General features: G+C 34.2%; 1 protein-coding gene across 1 annotated transcript in view; it reads right to left on the bottom strand.

Moving 5' to 3' along the window:
* The window catches only part of LOC129218812 (thyrotropin-releasing hormone-degrading ectoenzyme-like), a 126,299-nt gene that overhangs the window by 21,182 nt on the left and 78,931 nt on the right, over nt 1-26,186 (bottom strand). The window contains exons 13-18 of the mRNA XM_054853134.1: nt 25,128-25,213; nt 5,854-5,984; nt 5,688-5,743; nt 4,307-4,454; nt 3,147-3,229; nt 520-633 (exon numbers count right to left, since the gene is read on the bottom strand). Coding sequence (XP_054709109.1) covers nt 520-633; nt 3,147-3,229; nt 4,307-4,454; nt 5,688-5,743; nt 5,854-5,984; nt 25,128-25,213 — 618 coding nt within the window. The remainder of the gene's footprint in view (nt 1-519; nt 634-3,146; nt 3,230-4,306; nt 4,455-5,687; nt 5,744-5,853; nt 5,985-25,127; nt 25,214-26,186) is intronic.

Below are 26,186 nucleotides of genomic sequence, written 5' to 3'. Positions count from 1 at the left end.
GTCTAATTCATTGACCATCTTGAAATTAGCAATCACATTTTACTCAATTTCATTGTGCAAAACGTTTTAACCAAAAGACTGCTAAAACAAACTTTTCTGGCTAAAAGATTTAAAAAAATCCATCATTTTCTAAAAATGTGCTGAAAATTTATTTAAAAAAAAAAAGCATTATATCCAGTATCTTTTTCTCATTTCTTTTTCTTATCCAATTAAAGGAAAAACATGTTTACATTCACTTCAAATATGGTCCACATAATTAACATAGGAAACGCAGACCATTTCATCATTAGTGCGATATCCTATTAAAATCAAAACATAATTACCGAGAAGCGATGCCTCAAAATGTTGCTTTTCAAAGCAGATCGATCTCAAAAATATACCTGCAATTATATACGACGTACGATAATATTTTATCTCATTAGGGTAGATTAGATAGAAAGTTTTTTTTTTTGCGAAATATGACTCGAATTATTGACTAGAAAATGACTTGTAAAAATGACTGAAATAGATGGTACTAACGTTACATTTGTTGCCATTTCTTTTGTCCATTCTTGAAACATAAGTCTTGATTTATTAACGCAATCTTCATTACCATAATTGCAGTTCCACTTCAATATATTCTTCCTGAGAAATCTGTGTGATAAAAGTTTTTTTTAATCTCAAAAACTGAACAAGTTGCTTGGGTTGTTTCCAAATATTCGTACATATACTCCACCACAGTGAAAAGCTGATTGTGCTCTCCTTATTCTATTTAACTAGAACTGTAAATATTACATTTATTTAGGGTACACTACAAAGCATATCATCGCTTCAGGGCAACAGTAAGACATATAATCTCAGAAATAACAGTAAGATTTCCTACTGTTGCTCTGAGGCGACAATATATGCATAAACCAAAAAAAAAAACACTTGCACATTTTTATATTGAAAATATCGAGACTTTTGTATCTAGTAGATTAAAAAAAATAGCTGTCCTTCATCTTTATTTTTGAATTCAGGAACATATTTTTTCCTTTTATTGTTTGCTATGAAAGGGAAATAATGGAGACCTTTCAAGAGGCAAACCATCTTAATTTTAAACTTCTGAGATTATTCCTGATAATTTTTTTTCAAGGTATCTTACAAAACATTTTGTTCTTCCTACTTTGTCAAGTCCGTTACCAACGTGTTTTTTCATGGAAAAAGAATTAGACAATTTTATCGAGAGATGGTAATATACTTCCAATAAAAGCACTTATGGGACAATCCATGATTACGGCCGTGACGTTCACAGAACTTCAGTTGCTTATATTTTAATCAACAATGCCATTTGAATTTTGATGAAAACAAGGAATGATAAAGTTCGCATCTAACATAATTATCACCCAATATTAGTTTGAGATTATCAGTAGAAGTTATAGAAAAATCTAGAAAATGTGTGTTTATGGGCGTGACATTTCTTTTTTTTTTTTTGTCGCACCCAAACTTTTCCTAAAATGCAAAACATAATCATATTAATCTTATAAGGGAATTTTCATCAATTCTTTCATTTTTTTCCTATTTATTGTATTATTGTTGCTATCATTTATTTATTCATTTACTTCTTTAACATTGAAACTTTAAAACATACTGCAGTACGAGGGTTGATCCAAAAGTAAGGTTCCCATCAGTTTTACATATATAAAGCAGTCTATTTTCACTAAAATGTACATCATTGGAAAGAAAAACGTTTCTCTATTTTTATAAATATTCGTTATCTTTTTCTGTACATTATTGCAGACGGTGCCTTAACTTCTGTATCGAGTTTTCACAGAATTCCACCACCAACCCGTTGAGGAAGCATCACTGCAATCAAGAACGGAGTGGTTTGTTGCCATGTCCCACTCTCCTTGCAGTAATGAGTTCAAGTCTAGTGATTACCACTTGTTTCCTACTCATAAGTTTAAGAAACACTTAGATGGCTAACGTTTCCGGAGCAACGACGAAGTCAAAAAAGGGGTGAAATACTTCCTCAGCGAGTTGGCGGTGGAATTCTGTGACACTCGATAGAGAAGTTAGGGCACCGTCGACAATAATGCAAAAAAGATGTCGATTATGTATAAAAATAAAGAAACGTTTTTCTTTCCAACGATGTAAATTTTAATGAGAATAGACAGTGCTGTATGTTTGTAAAATTGAGGGGAACTTTACTTTTCGATTAACCCTCGTATATTTATTAAATTAAGTTTTTGTTGTCAGGTTAGACTTTAATTTTCACTACGGAAGCTCGGTCCCTGCTCGCTTTGCTTACTCTCCTCCTCGAAGTTAAACCGTAGACGTCCAACACGGCGATTTCTTGGAAAAGTTGGCGCCGTGCTCTTTGACGCACTCGGCAACAATTCGGCAATATCTCACCAAATTTGCCATAAACTAGCGTTATGTTGATGACTCCGTACTGACGAACGCACAGACAGAAAAATAAAGATTTAAAATTGATAAAATATTCAGAATAATTTCAAAAGAAACTGGAATTTTTAATATTTTTCATTCATTTTTAGGCCCAACTGAAAACAATGATGGAAAGCTGAAACTTCTCGATTTTTTTCAGTAATCAGACTCAGTATATAAGACGATTTCATGAGCTCTTTTGCAACAAAATTTCATTTAACTATTAATTTAATTTCAAAAGAAGCAGTTGGGAGAAAAATATCCAGAATGCTTAGTTTCGAGAATAGATAAAGTGAGTAATTTTTAATGATCCAAAACCAATATTTGAGACAGTAATTCATATTCAATGAACAAATTTTATACCTTTATGGACCTAGGATTTATAATAAGACGAAATCTAAATTATTTAAATGTTTCAGGGGCTAGTTTTATTTTGCTTTACTATGACCTTTAATATTTTATTCCCAAAATTATTTGTATTTGAGCAAAAATGTTCATTTTCATCTCATAAACCACAATATCATGATATTATCAGAGCAATACAGATAAATTATTATTTTCATTGTTATTTTTAGACTCACGTTAATTTGCTAAAAATAAATTAACTGTTCAATATATATATATAAATACGTACATAATCTTAAAGAACAAACAGCAGCCTCAAGATTGTAGCAAAAAACAAAAAAACATCAAAGATAACTAATTAAATTTTGAGAGATTTTTTTTTTTTAAATGGTTACTTTGTAAGAACGGAGTCACTATTTTCTTCATTGGTCCATCCTAAGTCTGCGTACAAAGGTGACATCAAAGTCAAAACGTAATTCTAAAAAATATATTACATTAAAATGTATATTAGTAGTTGAAATATCAAAAAGTTAATATTCATAAATAACACACATTTTGTGTACATAAAACAAAAAAAAATATTATATTAAAACGCATTTTATATTACGAAAATATGTTCGTAAAAGTAGATTTAAAGCAATCTTCGAGAGCATAAACTCACATTTTCTTTATCCTTGCATTTTCAATTGTAGAAAACAATCCTACATTTTATGATTTAATAGCAGCTAGCTGATCCGAAGTCATTTCACTTGACAGTGGTAATTCCAAAATTTGATTTTTTTTAAGGATAATTTTTTGAAAAGAGCCAAAATGTTTGTTTGTTTTTATGCCGACTACGGTGAAAAAAAAAAAAAAACCCTTGAAAATTGTGCCTTATTTTTGCAGTTTTAAGCAGTAGTAAGGAAGAGCCTCCCCCCTCACACACCCTCAAAAACACCCTTAAGAATATTATTTATTATGCTGCCATTTACCACGTTGAAATACAAGTTTTCTTTTCTGATTTTAATGTAACAACACAATTGTGATTCAGAATCCTGCTGTGAGTTTAATTTGGATGTTGAGAGACACATCGTTGCCTCAGAGCAGCAGTAAGACATCTAAGCCTAGAAATAGTAGTAAGATATCCTACTGCTGTCCTGAGGTGACGCTATTATAACCTGACTGTTGGTATATTAATTGGAAAATAAATTACAGTACCAATATAGCATGTATGTCACCGTATCATAAAAATAATTCCTCTTTATTAAGGAAACGAGAGCTAAGAGAACATTTTAACATTATATTTGTTTGTGACACAACGAAATAAAAAGGAAGTAAAATATTTTTTAACCGGATAAATTCTGAATGTAGAATAGTGTTACTGGAACAAACTATACAACAAGAACTAACCGTTAAGCTGATTGATTGGGATTAAGATCCTCTTTTTTAAACAGATCGATAGCAGGCAGTACATCAGTATCTACTCCAAAATTGTACGTTGTATGCTGTTACAACGTATTTTACTTCAGAAAGAATATTTGAAATGCCTCAAGAAATGAAACAAAAGCAAAAGTACCTGCCAGGATTTATGTGCCTTTGTCTTGGAGAGCATCATATCAATGTATCTGAAGGTCGAAAAAGCTGCTTGCCATGGCAAATATTCTTGCTCCTGGTAAAGGTACTTCGTCATGTTCAGTGCCAGTGCGTAATCAACTTGATCCGTTCTGCGCTTAAAAATTACATGCATTACATGTAGGGCACAATAATGCATTTTCTAAGTTCAGTAATACAGAGATTAAGATCAACATTTGATTTATAAAATTAACATTAATTGTAACTGATCAAAAAAGCTAGCAAGATATGTAGTCCAAGATTAACAAGTTAGTAAGAAGAAATGAACTTTTTTGATACATTAAAAGTTAACAGTAGATTTTCACAGAGTTTAAAAAATATTATGTGTTTAATTTTCTTTATTATCAAAATGTTTTGCAATCTGGTAACCGAAACGGACTACCTATGTAAAACACTTCAAGTTTTGAAGATGTACTTCAGTTTGTATCAATTTTTCTTAAAGCAAGGATGGCCAAGATGACCAGCTTCACTAGCCTCTATACCAAACTTTTTATGCCTCCTTAATTGAATACGTGTCAGATATAAAAATCTACTTTTTACAAATGCAACACAAACATAATGCATGCGATTTTCCCTCTCAAGACAAATGGCGATAAATTAATTCAAAACAGATGAGGAAAACCTTACCAAATGGCAGTATTACACACAAAACCAAGTGTTATTCATCTCGTTTTGCCGAGTAAAAAAATAAACTAAAGGTGCTTTGAGGTGCTTACTCCTTGAGCACCTTCCTCTCTTTAAATATAAAACTAAACTTTAGTTTTTGAACGAAAATAAAGTACGCAATTTTTACGTACCCAATAGACTCTTCCTTGCTGCCACGCGTCATAAAAATGCCAAATGTGAAGAAAGGCTTAACAACCGATGAGGTGGAAGAGCGAACATTTGTTTTTTTGGCAGAAATGAACACATCTATTAGTTTGCGGGTATTGCAAGTTTACCGAATCGAAGTAGTCGACATCGAAATTAACGAAGCACTAGCATCAAAATCCCCTTGGTCGGGCTGTATGCGATTGTGAACCAAGAGCCAGTCTGGACAGATGCAAAGACATAAAAGTATTTTTATAGGCAGATATCAAAGCCACTTCTTGCATTTACAGCTATCTTCTCAGTTTCACTGTGAGGCACAATGCCGTCTTTATGCTACATTTAATGCCTGGTAAACTCTGGCGAAAACTGTTTGGTTAACATGTACTACCATCTGTTAAAGCTTGGAAAATATCTCCCAAATCATACTATGCATCGATTGTTATTATTTCACATTTTAACTTAATTCGAAAATCAGGATATTATAAAAAAAAAAAAACACTCCGGAAAGCACTTACCTTGCGAGATTTAGGATGTCATTAATGATCTGAGCTCTGTTGACCACGTGTATCGCCTGAGTCACAATTGAAATCGAAAAGAGAATTAACAAGTTTTAAATTAATTTTGTTTCTTTTTTTCGAAAAATTCAATAGATACATTGAAACGAAAATAGGTTATACAAACCTTGTGATTTTCTAAAAGCTGTGTAAGCAATAACTCCCAATTCTCCCTATCGTAATTCACTCTATAATAACCTACTTGTTGCACGTTAGCGATAATCCAGGTATCATTGGCAGGAAGACCAGAAACTTTAGCTACAGAAGAAAGTAAAATCATTTAAGAAGAAACCATGCAAAACATAGCACTCGACCTATCGTGCCCTGGCGACAGAAGTGACACTATTCAAAAAGCATTATAGAAAATCTAGGTTTTAAGCAAAACTACTTTACACTGATTTCGGCCTCCATCACACGAGGCAACTTAGCTGAATCAACTTTCGAACTGGTTGTTATCAGGAAGCGACACCAGGTAGAATAATAAAGGAATCTCCCGGCATCCTTAACATGACAGTCAACTCATGAGCACACCAGACACGTGTGCCGCTACCATTCTCATCCCGATGAATTGAAGCAACTTTTTAGTTGATTCCTCTCATTGGGACATTTCCAAACGTTCACTATACACACAAGTAAACGCGCTGAGTCAACTTGTTTCAGTTTCAACGGTGTTGTGGTGTAGCTACTAGAATAAATTCTGCTTATTAAAATAAAAGTTGATTCAACTAAGTTGCCTCGTGTGAACACAACGAAAACCGCCAGTCAAATAGTTGGCAGACAAATTTTTCGAAAAAATGATTCAACTAACCGAAAGTTTTGAACCCAATTCCTTCCCCCAACATCATAAAAGATGGCCTACAGCTGCGTTTTTTGAACTTCAATTTTGAAAAATTGCCAGAGAGGAGCCCCCAGTCCTTCTTTCCTCATCTCTCAACATCATTCAAAGATCGTCTAAAGTCTTAGAACTTCTACATCGAAACATTTTTTGAGGAAAGTTCTGAACCCTGTCTTCTACAAGGTCATCAAAGGTGGCCTATAATTGCGTTTTTAAGACTTCAATTCCAATAAATTCTTCGCGGGGGGGGGGGGGGGAGACCCCGAACTCCCTTGTTCTTTGCATCATTAAAGATAGCTAAAATTGCATTTTTGGAGCTCTAATATCAAAACACGACTGAGGAAAACTTCTTAATCTCATCTTTTCAGTTTAAGCCACCAAAGATGGCAAACAATTGTGTTTTCGAAAATATACCCATAAATTTTAAAAAATTTCCAGAGAGGGACCTCCAAACCTTCCTTTCTCCTATTAACCACCAAAGAGTCTAAAAAGGCGTTCCTAACAAAAAATTTTGGGGAAGAGCCCACAAACACTCCTACTTATGCGTGAATATTAAACAGCTCAAATAATAAACAAATCCATATCTTCAAATTTTATTTACAAATACAGTTTTTGTATTTCATTATGTTCAGTACGAAAACTGATAAAAGGAGATGCCATCTTGATACTGTAACCTTTCTTTTATAAAGAAATAAGTACGATTGAGAACTTAAATGGCTACTGAAAATAATTCACGAGTCCTCAAACGAATCAAAAGTTAAAGTGTTTAATTTGGATAACGAATCCAGAATACTAGCAGAAATTCTTCCTTTTTCTTCAATTATTTATTTATTTATTTATTTTTATTTATTTATTTTTATTTGTTTATTTATTTATTTATTTATTTATTTATTTTTTATGTATTTATTTTATTTATTTATTTATTTATTTATTTATTTTTTGGTAATCGAAATACTTTTAACTTCCATTCAAACTCTTTGAATGATATACGTTCTACAAAAAAAAAAAAAAAAAAGAAAGAAAAACGCTTCAGTTCTTAATTTTTTTGAAAATTGTATTTCCTTTAATTATTCCACCCCCCCCCCCCCTTCCCTAAGAATGCATTAGTCGTTCGTCCCTCTCAAAAGAGCCTCTGGATCCACCACTGGTATTGTCGTTATTGTAAGGAGAACAATTGATAACAACAATGAAAATTTTGAGATATTTCAATACTTTCTTTGAAATTTAGTGTAAGAATGTCATAAATAAATCGCAACCTTTTAAAACTTACGTTTTTTACATATCTTCTTCGTGAAATAGATTAGAAACACTAGATTTTATTGAAAAAGACCTTATGCGTTTGTAAAAGCTCAATCAGTCATAATAGCTTTGCTGGGAATGAAGAAGAAATGAGAATGATTTACTAAACATCGGGTTTTTTGGCACAACTAAAAAATCATTAGATTATTAAATGTCGGGTTAGTAATGCATCGGGTCTGGGTTCTTTCTGAGAAAAATGTCTAAGGGAGGTGGAAGGGCGAAAAATTTGGAAAAGGCAAAAATCTATATATATAAAAATCTCGCGTCACAATGTTTGTTCGGGGTAAATTCCGAAACTACTGAACCGATTTTTATCAAATTTTATACGTATCTGTAATTTGGTCCAACTTAAAAGATAGGATAGTTTTTATAATTTTTTATTGCAAATTTCATATTAATTATGCAATAATAGTCTGAATTAATTGTTTAGTTCTAAAAATTCTTAATAGATGGCGGTGTAAGTTAATTAATCGATATAACTCTAACATCGTATGACTTACTACTGAAAACACCATGATAAAAAAACTCAGAAATGTTGCTTAGAATTTCCATATAACGTTTCGGGATATTACAGGTTATTATTCACTTCCTGAGAAAATCAACAATATTTTTCAAAACGTTTCCTTGAATTGCTACAAATTGCAGATTTCACACCGTTGTGAAAAATATTTTTCTCCACCAGTATCAAGATTAACTAAACGTATTAAATAGGTGTATCGGTTTTGAAACGATTACGGTTCATCCAGATTGACTCAACGCCCAATGTGTGCGAAAAGACATCTGGATCGCGAAGCTTTGCAAGAGTTGCATTCGAGATACTTGCTTGAGATCTGTCTTCGCGTTGGCAATGTGTGCATTAATGCTTTGACAGCTTTCTTAGAAAAGCAGGAAGGTTCCAGGCTATTATATTAAACCTGCGTTAGACTTCTCTGAAGGTGCTAGAAACATAACTTCCTTTAACTAAGAAGACTACTAAATTCTTCAAAAATAATCCATGTTAATTTCAGGAAGTATAATGAATTTAAACGGAAAACAATAATTTTCTTTATTTTATTCCCCAAGAAACTTTAAATATCATTAATTCTTGCAAAGATACGTTCACAACAGAAAATTGCAATGACAATTGCATCGTCAGGCATTGCTGCTACTTTTTTTAGATGGTAGACGAACAGCACATTCAGCTTTAAAGTTGCCTATTAGATATTCATAACAAACAAAACGCAATGTGTAACATTTAAAAGAAAAAAAAAAACGTGGAATGGCTGTAGTGTTGCAAGAGAGGAGTGAAATTAAAATTTCGGATAAGTGTACTATGGCTCATGAGTAAAAGCATTAATTCGAAGCACATCATAAGATTGTGCAAGATTTGAACGGCAACGATAAACTTTTAGGCGAAATTGTCTGAATACTGTCTGTGGACTTCCGGCAGACATTACCAGTTATTCCGATGAAATCAAAGCATGTTTAAAACAATCGTTTTTATAGCGTAATGTCGAGATAATGCGAGTATAAACGCAAAATAATCTAATCCCTGAAGTATTTTCTAAGCAATTGCTGGGTATTGGAAACGGTGAAATTGAACTGTATCAAAATATACAGTACAACAAATAGACAGACAATTTCTACACTGCCGTTGAGACGAAAACTGAACTAATTGAGAGTCTATTTCCAGATAAATTAAATTTTTTTAAAATCATAATTGCCTCTGTAATCGCGCTGGTTTTGTAGCAGTTTTGGTTTCGGTAAACTTTTTCGAACAGACAGGAGTATTTGTGGATCGTCAATTGTCGACTGTCAAATACATATCCCTATGCATGTCAGAAATTGTATTTATTGGTCGCACAAAGGCATTGGGAGTTGACACTTTCTAATGCAGGTTTGACGTAAGGAGAAACAGTATTCGTCAACTGTTTAAAACAATTTTGACGACATTCTATCCAACACAATCATCATTTTTTAAAGAAAAACTATATAACTTTTACGTTTGAAGACGTATTTCATAAAATTTACTAAACACACAAATATTTAAATCCAGATTTTACACCAGAGATAAATATGAACTTTTAGTTTTAACTGAAGGTTTTTGCGTTTCAATTTCAAATTTGCCACTTAGTTATTATGATATGCCGTCACCTGACAGTTGGGCCACCGACTTAGTTAACACTGATTTTCAACGTATAACAACAGAGCAATGACGCTGTCTTAGCTACAATTATTGCGAATAATGGGCCATTACTGACGGCTGGAAAAAAAAGCTCCCCATTGATGCTGAACAAGTCTATACAGTTGTCGATGAAAACAAAGCAGTAAACATTCCAACTGAATTTTTAAATTCCCTGGGTACACCAGGAATGCGACTACACGATTTCCGGTTGAAAATTGGCTCAACAATTTATTCTTTTTCGCGATTTAAACCCACCTAAATTTTGCAACGATACACGTTTCTTCATCAAAATTCAACAATTTTGACGATAAAGTTTAAAGGAGAAATGTTTGTGTCCACGTAATCCATTAATAGCGTCATAATTTTCAAACACATTTGAAAGGCTTCAATTTTTGATTCGTTTAGCTTTTGCAAAGACCATAAATAGATCTCAACAACAAACAATGTCTTCTTTCGGTTTGGACTTGAAACATAAATATTTCTATCATGGGCAACCATATAACACCTACTCACAAGTGGAAAGTTATCATACTTTTCGTATTAGCAAAAGACTGGTTAAGCAAGAAAATTGTGCACAACTTAGTGCTTAGACAGTTTTCAGTTTTCAAATAACAGAAACAATAGTTCGAAGTCAATGTTATCTACTTCATTGAGAAATTTAATTATTATGTTTTTAATTTAGTTAGTGTATTTTGTAAAGAAGTTATTGATTACAAACTATAGAGAAAGCAGACATGAATAAAATGTTATGTAAAATCTAAAAGCGTATGGTGGTTTACGCTTAGTTTCTACATTCGGTTATTTTACAATCAGTTTCGATATTTACCATCACTTTCAAGTTATTTTTGCTTTTTTTTTGGCCAAAGTCATACTTACAAATTTTACTAAGCGTAAGCATAGTGCTTTTTCCATAGAAAATTTTGTTAGTTCTTACTGAATTCAAAAAGTACTTTCTTCAGCCTGCACTGTAAAAAAAAAAAAAAAAAAATCCGAAACGTTACTGAGTAAAAATTTTCTATACTTGCTTGCAGTTCTGGCTAAGCTTTGGCTATGTTTCCATTACTGCTTATAGAAGTTCCTTAATAAATCAGAAAGGTGCTAAGCTCTTTTTTTTTATTCCTTCCCAAGTTTACACCAAAGTTCAAGAAACACGACTAACTTCAAACGGAAAGATCTTCGAATTTTTAAAGAGGTTTCCGAGATAATTTTAGGAAGGTTATTAACTTTTATCGGAAAACTTTCCGGGTTTTGGCATGACATGATACTGGCGAAAATTGGCCACATCAGCTGCCCATAATTTTCCAGGAACATTTATGAATCGTTTGTACATTGAATCACGCCCATTATCAATCTCATATGTTTTAAAATCGGCTATACTATTTTAAACTCTATTAAAAATATTTATTTGATTCTATCAAAATAATGAGTAAAATTTTATTTTAATCCAACTTCTTTGCCACAGCAACGCGTGGCTGGGTCAGCTAGTCTATATATATAAAAATCTCGTGTCACGATGTTTGTTCGGGGTAAACTCCGAAACTACTCAACCGATTTTTCTCAAATTTCATATCTATGTGTCATTTGGTCCAACTTAAAAGATAGAATAGTTTTTATAATTTTTTACTGCAAATTTCATTTTAATTATGCAATAATAGTGTGAATTAATTGTTTAGTTCTAAAAATTCTTAATAGATGGCGGTGTAAGTAATTTAATCGATATAACTCGAACATCGTATGACTTACTGCTAAAAACACCATGATAAAGAAAACTCAGAGATGTTGCTTAGATTTTCCATATAACGTTTCGGGATATTACAGGTTATTATTTACTCCCTGAGAAAATCAACTATATTTTTCAAAACGTTTCCTTGAATTGCTACAAATTGCAGATTTCACACCGTTGTGGAAAGTATTTTTCTCCACCAGTATCAAGATTAACTAAACGTATTTAATAGGTGTATCGGTTTCGGAGTGATTGCGGTTTGTCCAGATTGACTCAACACCCAATGAGTGCGAAAAGTTATCTGGATCACGAAGTTTGGCAAGAGTTGCAGCGGAACTACATTCGAGCTACTTGCTTGAGAGTCTGTCTTCGCGTTGGCAATGCGTGTATTAATGCTTTGAGAGCTTTCTTAGAAAAGCAGGAAGGTTCCGGGCTATTATATTAATCTTGCGTTAGGCTTCTCTGCAGGTGCCAGAATCATAACTGCCTTTTTAACCAAGAAGACTACTGAATTCTTCAAAAATATTCCAGGTTAATTTCAGGAAAGTTAATGAATTTAAGCGGAAAACAATTATTTTCTTTATTTTGTTCCCCAGGAAATTTTTAATATCATTAATTCTTGCAAAGATACATTCGCAACAGAAAATTGCAGTGACAATTGCATCGTCAGGCATTGCTGCTACTTTTTTTAGATGGTACACGAACAGCACATTCAGCTTTAAAGTTGCCTATTAGATATTCATAACAAGCAAATCGCAATGTGTACAATAAAGAAATAAAAGATGTGGTATGGCTGTAGCATTGCAAGAGAGTGAAATTATAATTTGGGATAAGTGTACTATGGCTCATGAGTAAAAGCATTCATTCGAAGCACATCATAGGATTATGCAAGATTTGAATGGCAACGATAAACTTTTAGGCGAAATTGTCTGAATACTGTCTGGGGACTTCCGGCAGACATTACCAGTTATTCCGATGAAATCAACGCATGTTTAAAAAAAACGTTTTTTATAGCGTAATGACGAGATAATGCGATTGGCCATGAACATGCGAGTATAAACGCAAAATAATCTAATCGCATAAGTATTTTCTAAGCAATTGCTGAGTATTGGAAACGGTGAAATTGAACTGTATCAAAATATACAGTACAACAAATAGCCAGACAATTTCTGCACTGCCGTTGAGACGAAAAGTGAACTAATTGAGAGTCTATTTCCAGATAAATTTATTTTTTTTAAAATCATAATTGCCTCTGTAATCGCGCTGTTCTTGTAGCAGTTTTGTTTTCGGTAAACATTCCCGAACAAACAGGAATATTTGTGGATCGTCAATTGTCGACTGTCAAATACATATCCTGATGCATGTCGCAAATTGTATTTATTGGTAGCACAAAGTCATTGGGAGTTGACACTTTCTAATGCAGGTTTACATAAGGAGAAACAGTATTCGTCAACTGTTTAAAACAATTTTGACGACATACTATCCAACAAAATCATTATTTTTTAAGGAGAAACTATATTACTTTCACGTTTGAAGACGTATTTCATAAAGTTTAACAAACGCACAAATGTCCAAATCCAGATTTTACACCAGAGATGAATATGAAGCTTTAGTTTTAACTGAAGGTTTTTGCGTTTCAATTTCAAATTTGCCACTTAGTTATTATGATATGCGGTCACTTGATAGTTGGGCCACCGACTTAATTAACACTGATTTGCAACGTATAACAACAGAGCAATGACTCTTTCTTAGCTACAATTATTGCGAATAATGAGCCATTACTGACGGCTTTAAAAAAAAAGCTCCCCATTGATGCTGAACAAGCCTATACAGTTGTCGATGAAAACAAAGCAGTAAACACTCCAAATGAATTTTTAAATTCCCTGGATACACCAGGAATGCGTCTACACGATTTCCGGTTGAAAATTGGCTCAACAATTTATTCTTTTTCGCGATTTAAACCCACCTAAATTACGCAACGGTACACGTTTCTGCATTAAAAGTCAACAATATTTGTCGGAAAAGTTTAAATGAGAAATGTTTGTGTTGCCACGTAATCCATTATTAGCGTCATAATTTTCAAACACATTTGAAAGGCTTCAATTTTTAATTCGTTTAGCTTTTGCAAAGACCATAAATAGATTTAAAGAACAAAAAATGTCTTCTTTCGGTTTGTACTTGAAACATAAATATTTCTCTTATGGCCAACGAAATACTGCCTACTCACACGTGGAAAGTTATCATACTTTTCGTATTAGCAAAAGACTGGTTGATCAAGAACATTGTGCGCAAGTTAGTGCTTAGACAGTTTTCCGTTTTCAAATAATAGAAACAATAGTTCGAAGTCAATGTTATCTACTTCATTGAAAAAATTTAATTTTTATAAGTTTTTAATTAAGTTAGTGTATTTTGTAAAGAAGATATTGATTACAAACTATAGAGAAAGCTAATGTGAATAAAATGTAGTGTAGAATCTAAAAGTGTATGGTGGTTTACCCTTAGTTTCTACATTCGGTTATTTTACAATCAGTTTCGATATTTACTATCACTTTCAAGTTATTTTTTTTTTTTTTTTTTTTGAGGAAGTTATACTTACAAAATTTACTAAGCGTAAGTATAGTGCTTTTTCCATAGAAAATTTAGTTAGTACTTATTGAATTCAATAAGTACTAACTTCAGCCTGCACGGTAAAAAAAAAAAAAAAAAAAAAAAAAAAAAAAAAAACAAATCCGAAACGTTACTGAGTAAAAATTTTCGATAATTGCTTGCAGTTCTGGCTAAGCTTTGGCTATGTTTGCATTACTGCTTATAGAAGTTCCTTAATAAATCAGAAAGGTGCTACGCTTTTTTTTTTGTATTCCTTCCTAAGTTTACACTAAAGTTCCAGAAACACGACTAACTTCAAACGGGAAGATCTTCGAATTTTTCAAGAGGCTTCCGAGATGATTTCAGGAAGGTTATTAACTTTTATCGGAAAACTTTCCGGGTTTTGGCTTGACATGATACTGGCAGAAATTGGCCACATCAGCTGCCCATAATTTTCCAGGAACATTTAGGAATCGTTTTTACATTGAATAACGCCCATTATCAATCTCATATGTTATAAAATCGGCTATACTATTTTAAGCTGTATTAAAAATATTTATTTGATTCTATGAAAATAATGAGTTCAAGTTTATTTTAATCCAACTTCTTTGCCACAGCAACGCGTGGCTGGGTCAGCTAGTAAATAAATAAATAAATAAACCATGCGTTAAAAGCAATTGAAAATATTCATTTTGCTTCCGAATTTCTTTTTTTTCCAGGTGTTATCATGAAGTCGAAACTCATGTTTCTAATTTAAAGTAAAACCTGCAAAAAGCTGCGCTTAGCCCAGACCGCTGTAATCATTTGATCGGACCAAGTCTAGTTCAAAAGTCAACATTGCTCCTTCGAGATCGATCAAACCAACTTACAGACTTGTACCGGACTCAGTCTTGTTATTTATTTACTTATTTATTGATTGATTGATTTATTATTTATTTATTTATTTATTTTTTTTTTTTTGCAAACTATGTTCTATTTTTTTAATATGCATTTTTTTTGTGCTAAAATAGTGTAAAAAAGCAATGCTGCGGAGTCGGAGTCGGACTGATTTTGGAGAGAAGGAGTCTGAGTCGGGATTTGTAGGTTAATAATTCCAGGAGTCGGAGTCGGAATCATTTTTCCTCAATGCCCGTAACACTGCCAGTGATTGCGGGGTCGGAGTGAGAGTTGGAGTCGAACTAATTTCAAGGTAAAGGAGTCGGCGTTGAATGCTCTAAAATTTTCGAAGTTTGAGTTGGTCATTTTCCCTCCGACTCCGTAGATCTGCAAAAAAGGTTCATGTAGGGAAAATTTGGGGGTAAGACTCAGACTTTCAACTTTTTCCTCTTGGGCTGGAAAGTGAATTAAAACTTAAAATTTGAAAGTATGACAGAGTCAATAAAAAGTTTGAAACTAATGGTTATGCATTTTCAAATTAGGAAAAGTGCTTAAAAAAATTTTTAAATAAAAAAGTAGGTATATAGTTCATTTTAAAAAGTTATAGTTATTAAGAGAAATTGGTGCAATTAATGTTGAACAGTTTGAAACTTAATAAGTTTGTTTATGGCGTAATATCGTCGATACCATGCTGAACTAACGAATGTAAAAATTGGCTCTTTTCAGAAGAGCCAAAAAAAATTTTGTCCACCAGACGCGTTTAGTTATTTTCAATGTTTTAATTTTTATAGATAACTTTAAGTGTAAAACTTATTTTTTGAAGTACACTGCTTGACAATTGCTAAGGAACAATTACGTTTTTTAGAATAATTAAGAATAGATAATGATTAAAGAATCAGAACGAAGTGTATACTTAGTAGGGATGATGTGCCTTTAACATAAGTACAAAATAATACAGATATTACTGCATCAATGAAATAAAAGCTTAAAAATAAAAAAATAATCCTACTCAGAAGATTTTCAAACAAACACAAAAAAATGTTCTAGGTCAGAATGATGGAGACATGAGTACTTTAATATGATGTATGATAACCAGGAACACTAACGCACATTTTACATCTGTTTTTCATACTCCCCACTAATTATTGAGGAGTGCTTGGGGGATGTTTTCCCACTCCTCTCTCAAGGCGGATTTGAGTTCTTGTACTGTTTTGGAAGGGACGATTCTTTGCGCAACACGTCTCCCAAGATTCAATTGGATTTAAGTAGGGTAAGTAAGCAGGCCATTGCATACGGAGAATGTTTTCATTTTGCAGTGTGTCTGACACTTCATTGCTCCAGTGTGACCGTGTATCGTCGTCCGTAAAGAGAAAGTCTGGACCTACAGCACCCCTAAAAAGACGAACATGGCCCAGCATAACTTCTCTGCAATAGGGGAGACCGGGGCAGGTTTTCGCGCGGGGCACGTTTTCGATTTGACTTTAACTCGATAGGGAGTCGGTAGAGCAAAGCACCGACCAGACTATTTGAAAGGCAGCGCCACTAGACGACAACTACGAAAGTTTCAGATGAATGGCTGTTCACATAGCTGCGTAACGTCAGTTTCACTTGTTTTTATACAGGTAAGTAAATTTTGATGACCTCATTTAAACTAAAAACAAACATACACGTCTTAAGTTAAGTTTTTGTCTGTTGTAATATTTCGAAAGAGCACATTTAGGAGCTACCAGTGTTGTGATAGTTTGTCCATAAAATTCTTTTTTGGACCGTCTGCGTGAAGTTCAAGGAAAAACATGGCGACGGGGCACGTTTTCAAACACCAAGTGGGGCATATTTTCGCATCGAAAACGTGCCCCGTCGCATCAAAAATATGCCCCTCCCCTTTCTACTGCTACTATTTATCGATGTTTATTATATTATTTACTCTTATATGAAGCATAAATAATTAAATACACATGAAAAGGTAAGCTTCTTATTTGACAATTTATATTTTTAAACAAAAAACAAACAAAAAATAAATCACTATCTCAATCATTCATGAGAGATACATGCTAAAACAAAATAGGCCTAGTGTTCATAAAAATAGCATTAAACTGATATGTTCACAGAATGACTTGATTATTATGACTTGATATTGATCTGTGTGTTGGGTTATCAGATTTGTCATGGTACGACACTACAAAAAGAAGTCTGAAAGAGGCAAGTACACCATAGAGGACTATGGTAGAAGCTGTCAACAAAGTAAAAGAAAGAAGAAGTATGAAATGTGTAGCGGCAAAGTTCGGATTGTGCGACAGGACTTTGGCAAATTATTGTAGAAAGTTAACTTCTGAAAGGTAACTGAAACTCAAGACAGTTCTGTGCTTTGGCTTCAGGGTGTCAGGGATTTTTCCCTTGAACCCAAATATCTTGACAGATGCCGACTACATGCTAGCCTATTTCACCGACAGACCTGCCCCAGTGCAGGCAGAGGTGTACAGGCCTCTAACAGGGCAGCACGAAGAGGCTGATACTCAAGTTCTAACACAGCCTAACGTAGGTTGTCCCAACCCAGAAGAACTGAGACCTCTGGAAAAAGCCGGTCCGAGAAAACAAACCGGCAAAGGTAGAAAGAAGAGAAAGTCGGCCATTTTGATCGACACTCCGATCAAAGAGCAGATTAGACTAGAGCAGAAACAAGCTAAGCAGAGAAAACAAATGAAAAATGAGAATGAAAAGAAAGATAAGAAAAATGTAAAAAAGAGTTTATTTAAGAGACAAATTGGAAAACCTAACAAGCCCGAAGAAAATGAAGAATCAAGTGATGAAGAGGAAGAAGACTGTGTTTGCATTTACTGCGTAGAATTGTACAGTAAATCTAAGGCTAAAGAGATGTGGGTAAAGTGCACTCGTTGCATAAATGGGCCCACGAGTCTTGCATCAAAGGAAAACCCTATGTGCTTTGTATGTATTAATTGTGATAGTGACGATGACGTTTAGTGTTTTTAATAGTCCTACATGTATTAAAACTATTAAGTAGCCAAGTTGGTGATGAGTTTTTTTTAAATGTATATTTACTGAAAATCAATAAATAACCTACCTGGAAAATATTTTGTTTGATTTCCTAAATTATATTGATATAAGTGCATGCGAAAACTTGCCCCTGTCTATTAATAAGGTATGCGAAAACTTGCCCCGGTCACGGGGCACATTTTCGCACGTGACATGACGACACTTAAAACTATTTTTCTGTAAAACAAAGCTTAGTCAATTGATGTAAGTAATTCCACGTTGTAGCCAAGGTTTCTCTGAATGGTGTGGTACACATTTTTCAAACTTAGGTAAATAAATAAAAAATAAAAAAAAGAATTTAAAAAAAGCGCGAAAACCTGCCCCGGTCTCCCCTACATTTGCTACGTAACGCTTTCTTGTTCAAAAATGTGAAGCGGTGTTATGTCATTGTGCATGATGCCTGCCCACACTATCACGCCTGGGCCGTACCGATCACGTTCGCAAACAAATTTTTGTGCATTTCGTGTTCCACGTTCTCTCCACAGTTGTTGGTAACTAGAATCATTTGTCACACTGAAACGAGATTCCTCAGAGAACATCACTCGAGACCAATTTTGACGATCCCAACCAGCATGTTCCTTACACCAGCGTAATATCTCTCGACGATGGCGTGGTTGTACTTGGATGCAAGGTACGGACTTCCGTGCATATAAACCAACATTATTTACTCGCCAGGAGATGGTTCTTGCAGAAACATGCGTACCGATAGCGGTTGTAAGATTTACAGCTATATGCCCAGGAGTGAAATTTCTGTTCCTTTTTACCACGAGTGCTACATAGCGATCCTCTGAAGGTGTGGTGTTCCTACGACGACCCCCAGCATGCTTTTGCAAAACATTTCTACCTTCAGCGGCCTTCTTTAATCCGGAGATGGCACTTTTTGATACACCCTTTTCAGCAACCACAGTGGTGACACTTTGGCCTGCTTCCAGTCATCCAACTGCTCGTCCACGATCGTAGGTACTCAAATGATGTCTTGCTGACATTTTACTCTTAAATATTTCAAGAACCAAACAGAATTTCAGAGAAAAACCTTTTTTTAACAGCCAGCACTATTTTTGTTAAAAACCAAACAGCGTGAATTTTCGTACGAATCTTGAGCTTGTATGCACTGTCTTTTATACAGATAACGAGTCTTGATCTACCACACCATCTGAACTTGAATTTGTTTCCATTGGCCAGTTGGTTGAGGTACAAATTTGCATAAATCACTTGTTCCTTAGCAATTGTCAAGCAGTGTAGTAATAGATCTTTTTGAGTACTACGGCAAACCATTAAATTTGAAAAATGAGATTCGCCATTTTTCACTTTCGTTTGTTTATTAAATTTAGCATAGTGCTGACCATATTATCAAGTTTCGTTTTTTATTATTATTATTATTTCTTTTTTTTTGACTACACATAACATACACACACACATTAATTTAGTTTTGTATATTCGAAAAATTAGAACCAAGGCTGAAGAGTTGGAATCGGACTGATTTTGAGGTAAAGAAGTCGGAGTGAGGTGTCGAAGGTTTAAAAATTAAAGAGCTGGAATCGATCATCTTCCCTTATAATCTGCAACCCTGCCAGTTCTTGTGGAATCGGAGTCGAAATCTGTAAAATTCCCGAAGTCGGAGTCGGTCATTTTTCTTCCGACTCCGCACTACTGGTGTGACTATTCATTTGTATAATTTAAATCTCGCTTACGACATTTTAACTTTTATTTTCTATTTCAAACAAGCTTGGCAGCCCACACATTTTCCTCCAAATAGCTGTGATTTGCAGAATGATATTTTGAAAAATCTAGGAATGAAATATGTTGTCGACCCCGATGAAACTATCGTGATTTATTATTTGATCAGCCCGGTTCCTCGCCGGCTCCATCCACCACCAGCTAGACCTAATCGATGTAGACCTTTCATTACCATTAAAAATAATTAAAAACCGTAAAGCTTTGCACCTTTTCTAATTTTTTTAGAAAAGGTGCAAAGGTGCAAAGGTCAAAATAAAAATTTTGAAAAGGTTATTTTTAATAACCTTTTCAAAATTTTTTATCCGTTCCAGTTTCTATATGTTATCAAATAAAATACTTGTATTTGGTTTTAATAAGCAAGGCTCTTCAAAAGATTTTCAATTTCTTCTCCTAATTCTTCTTTTGCTTTAGCAAAACTTAGTAATTGTGATTGTCTTCCCTTTTCCGAGCTTTCCCAAGTTATCTCGGAAAAATAAAATAATGAAAGAAAATATAAATAAATTTAATTTCATACGTGTTCTGACTCGCGAAGTTCATCATAATATAAAGTTAGGCATCGGGCTCAAGTTTCTTTTGAATTTTTTAACTTAATATTAGTTACTCTTCTTCTGCTTACTTAAGATGTGGGTTTCTCTGCTCCCCAATAAATATTTTGAGCTAGTGGATGAGCAAGGCTATGCCCTTGAGCCCTGGAGTTGCCACCCCGTAAATTTTTTGCGTCTATAAGGTTTGATTACGGAAGGAGGGGGGTGGAACCTCAATATATTAATCTGTCACTAACCCCATCACCCTAACGTTACTAAACATGACCTCCAATTGCGTTTTTGATACTTTAATTTTGAAACTTTTTCGGGGGTGCATCTCGATTCTCACTCCCTATAAAATACCATTACAGATCGACTAAAATCTCGTTTATTGAACTTCAATTTCTAAAAATTCTTTGGGGTGAGCACCAAACTCCTCTCTCCTTGAAATTATCGAAGATCATCTAAAATTGCGTTTTCAGAGCTACAATTTCGAAAATTTTCCTGGGGAGGACCCCCGGACCCTCCTAATTTTTGGAAGTGCAGCATTACATTCACAACTAAATTCCTGTTGTTAAGTTTCTTTCTCTTCATAAACTCTGTAGAGCAGGGACGTATCCAGTGGACGTATCCTCCCCCCCCCCCCGAAACCCAAAATGTTTTGTAACGTAAAACAGAAAAAAAGTTTTTTTTGAGCAAACACGATTGCTTATTGTTTTCACTTGACAGTCCTTGATGTTCCGGTTCCTTTTTCAGCTTGGACCTGGCCTGCAGCACCACCGTCCACCGGCGGCGGCGCGGCTGGTCCTGAGCGCTGTCCCCCAGAATCCACTTTTGCTGGGCGGTGGCGTCCATGTCCTACACACGCATGCTCATACACAGTCGCCTATGCGCGCACGCCTTTACACACATACACACGCCTACGTGCACACACGTAAGCCTACACACACACGCACACAACTATATTCACGTAAGCACCCAGGAGAGGGACATGCTTGGGCGGGGGAGCCATTTCTAGAAACAATAACTCTAACCAGTAGAGTATTGTCGCAACTCGTGATTGCGAAAAACATAATTTGAATTCAAAGTTTCGGAATTCAAATTACATTTAATTTTTTGTAATTTTTTTTTAACTTTCTTATTCCAGAAAGGTAAATAACCAAGTTTTTCTAATTCTTTATTGTGTAACAATTAAACGAGTGAAAATTTGAAGAAATACAGAATAAGCAATTATGCAAAGCATACTTGAAATTTAGACACTTATTAGAACTTCCTGCCCTCTTTCCCAATTCAACTCTCGGCCGTCCAAGACCAAGGCTTCCCTTGGGCTTGGACGGCCCTTGTCTGTTTGGTGGACTTCCCCTCCTTCCCCCAAAACTCTTATAAAACTTTTACTGCGTCGATTTCGGGACTCCCCAAGGGTCGTGTCCCTACTTTCCGATTAGGCTAGTGTCTGTACAAGGTGTGCCTAGTTCAGCTCCTTGATACATCCTGCGTAAAAAATGCAAAAATCACGATTCTCGCGTTTTTGCAGCATATTTTTCAAAATAAATGTTTGTGAACTAAACTATTTTTGTGTGCATAACTTTTAATAAGTTTTGTTTGCCTTATTTTTCTTTATATTTTTGTAGTCTCAATTACCACCATATAAGGCCTTTTTATATCTAGTTTTCAAAAAATGTCCCGGGAAAGAAACTTCCGGACCCTCTCAAATTATGGATATTCTACATCCAACTTAAAAGGCCACCTCATGTTAATCTTCTCACTACAGGGTAAATAACAAGAAATAAGAAATTAAAATAAAAATAATAACAGCGGGGGAGCATTAAAAAACGAGACAAAAAAAAATGTGTATATGAAAGTGTGTTAGGGCAATTGCGAAAAACGAAACTGTGCCCCTTCCGAAAAAAAATCTGGATAGGGTCTTGATGTAGTGCACACATTTATAATAATTTTACATATTCAGATTTTTCGTCAAATTCTGATTCTCAGACAGTTCTAGTTCATTGATCTCGCGATGAACCAGCTCACAAAAGCCTAGTTTCATGTTTTTAATTTTAAATTTAATTTTTTCCCTACATATTTCATTTTATCTATTTTAAAATTTTTATTTTTTGCTTTTAATTTTTATGGGGAATTCGTGTTGTTAGACGCAAAAATGACTAGTTTCTTTATCACCTAAATTGGAGAGGGGGGGGGAATCTTGCAAACTAAAACCCCCCTGAATCTTGCAAGCTTGACCCCCCGTCGGGGATTTCCTAGCTCCACCACTGATTTATTTACAATAAGCTTCAAAACTTTCAACACAAAATTTACTTAACTTGGTACAAAACAGATTATTCTTTCTGCATGCTGGACCGAAGCTCGACTAACGTTCGAAACTTGTGAGAATATTTGCTTGGGAGTAGCATCAATCTGTTATGACTGTAGACTCTCCAGTTATAACTCGTTTTGAAAAAAGGGCCCTGCGTAAACGTGCCCTAAACGTAAACGTGCCCCGGGCTACCCTACTCAAACAGTTATTTACCTATGCATCCACTTATTTAATTATCATTCACTAATTTATTCATGGATTTATTTTTATTCATGCATTAATCACTTCATCCATTAATTTATTTAGTCGTTTATTCACACGCTTTTTAAATTTTGTCAAAGAAAAACGTTTTTAACAAACAGATATAAAATATTTCGTTAGAAAAATATAGCAATTACCATTTTTGTATGAAGGTACAAATTTACTACCGAAAGTTAAAAATAACATTTCAATACAAGTTCTCTTATCTTATTATACACTGTCACTTTATAATTAAAATTTAAATATTTCAACAAATGTAATTGATCTGAACTATTTCCCTTTGCCCCACGTTTTCCTGCAATGGTAGAAATTCCCTTCCAGAAGGCATACGTATCTGCCAATTACTCGCTACTTCGCGCTTCAACTTTCGCGGCTTCACTACATCGCAGTTTTTTCTAGTTTTTTTTTTTTTTTTTCAAACATAGTAAATAGCCTTTTTTATGCGCTCGTGTAAACTTTTTCTACAAAAGAATAACAAAGTATATGTCTTATAAGTAAAGTAAGCTTTTAAGTAAGGTCTGAGGGGCTAGTTGTACTAGTTGAGGAAATGGAGGTATAAAATCGCCGAAGAAAATGTAGGGAATCCCATTTTAACCGTTAAGCACTAACTGGAAAGTATATATCACTGTATTATTACTAGGGGATAAATACATCTGTAAATGGTGTTCAACAATGTACTAGCTTTTTAAGTTGTATACGTAAATGTAGAGGGAAGACGGGGGTACCTACGGTCACTAACGGTCAATTGATTCTTCTTCGAACAAGTTGAGATTTTTTCATAGATTAGTAGTAGTGTATAAGAACTGCGTGTGTGTGTGTGTGTGTAGTTTATTTCTCAATAATTAACAATGTGACATCGATTATTTCTAACATATCTAATTTTCTCATATTTTGTGCAATATATTAAGTAATAGAAATGTAATGGTGGCTAAGGGTGCTGTTTCATGTCTAGGGGGACTCTAACTATGGTAAAAACGTATTTAAATCGCCGTAAGTAAGTTTTATGCATTTGTAATTAGAAAAATATATACAGAATCCTACTTCGCAGAAATTCAGATATCGCTGTCAAGTCTGGAACGAATTAACCGCGATAAACAAGGGTTGACTGTACATTCAATTTGAATTCTATGTTATGTAGGAAGTCTCAGGTTCGTCAAAAGTTTTTAGCACTGAAAAGATTACAAAAACGGAGAAAATATTAATAATTAAATTGGTTTGTGTGATCAAGAATTAGAATTTGTTAAATAACAAAATATCTGCCAAGATGACTTATAGGAAGTGTTAACCTTTAACAATAAAAGTAAATACAGGGTTAGCATAAAAGAATGTCCCGGTTTTAAAGTTTTATATCTTACAAACTATTACACTTAGCAGCATAAATTATACATAAAAATAAAGAACCGTTCAAGTTTATTTTCACTCACAAATATTCTATGTGCGCACCTTTCTTAAACCGACACACTTCCCTGTCAATTTTTCGTTATACTACATATATGCGATCTTTCAGTTCTTGCAATGTTTTAGGCAATGGTGGAGTATAAACACTGTATTTGATGAAGCACCATAAAAAAATCACATGGGGTTAGGTTTGGGGATCTATCTGGCCAAAGCATAAAGGGTAAATTGTCATCACCTGCACCGCCTATCCACCGTTGAGGAACGTCAGTGGCGCAGCGAAGTGGGATAAGAACACCCCCACCCCCAGAGATCTTGGTTTTACTATTGTTTCCAATCCTAATACAGTAGTTAATACGCGTGTAAGGACTGTTGTGACCAGAAATCCCTCTCCAGAAGAAATTTCTGGCTGCGCTAGTGTGGAACGCGCCCGTTTAGGTAGTTACATCCGCTCAAAAAAAACTTGGACAGTTTATCTTTATTTTTATGTATCATTTATAGTGGTAAGTGTAATAGTTAATGAAATATAAATTTTTAAAACCCGGATACTCTTTGATATTAACCCTGTATATTCATATAATTGAACAATACAGAAAATGGAAAAACGTCTCATTAACTGAAAATATATAAACTTACCTGACAAATTTGTTAACCAGAAATCTGTGCTTGTAGACCAGTCTAATTCCTTCCCATTGGTAAATGATAAAGGAATCTTCCATTTTCTTTTAGAAACATAAATCAAAAATCAGTACATAATTTTTACATAGATAAATAAATGTTCAAACACATATGTAAGCGAGATACATCACTCTTTAAAAAGATTTATAATTAAAAAATATCAAATGTAGGAAACAAATATGTTAAAATATAATGTTGAAAAATCAATGAACTGGTTGCTTATAAAATAGCTTGAAGCATTTCTTTCCCACACTTCATGGGCGTACATAGCAGATGATGAAATTTCTATTTCTACAATTAAAAAATAGCAGCAAAAGTTGCCACCAAAGGAAACTTCGGTGCTGTAAAGGTGTATTACAGTAAATACTGAATAATTAGATGCAAAACAATGCACCACAAATGGGTGTTGTGTACAAAGGAGGTTCATGAAAACCTACGTTGAATTTCAGTTTCTAAAAAAAAAAAATCCAAAAGTCCTCACAAGGAAATTTGTGTGCGGCAGCGAGGCTATCTTTTTTCACCATATTCCTACAGGATGGTGCACCACACCACACTGGACTTTTTGTACAGATTGTAGTGGCAACATTTCTTTGATATAGCAATTATTAGTCGTGCATTTTCCGCTGTAGAGCCACCGTGGTCGCCCAATCTTTCTCCTTGTGACTTTTGGTGGTTGGGATTTCATTGAGGGGTTGTGTATCACAAACATGTTGTTCCCGGTATGTCAACTTTAAAAACAACAAATTAATTTCGAAATGTGGAAAAATATCTGCCGTGGAAAAGTAAAGCGCAGTAACTGCATTTTTTTTTTTTTCATTTTTTCACCTTTTTCTTATTTTGCATTTTTGTCATCTTTTGTACTTTAGCTTAGTTGTACAAGCTTGCTTTTTTGGTTACGCTGAAAATAAAGCATGAAAAAGACGTCAAAATCCAACATTTCCATATTGTTGGTTTGGAACCCAAAACGTGTTTCTTTAAATATCTCAAAAACTTTTCTCTGTAGATACTGCGTTTTAC

The sequence above is a fragment of the Uloborus diversus genome, chromosome 3 (genome assembly GCF_026930045.1).
Source record: "Uloborus diversus isolate 005 chromosome 3, Udiv.v.3.1, whole genome shotgun sequence".
Taxonomy (NCBI): domain Eukaryota; kingdom Metazoa; phylum Arthropoda; class Arachnida; order Araneae; family Uloboridae; genus Uloborus; species Uloborus diversus.
This window is presented reverse-complemented; position numbering and strand designations above follow the sequence as displayed.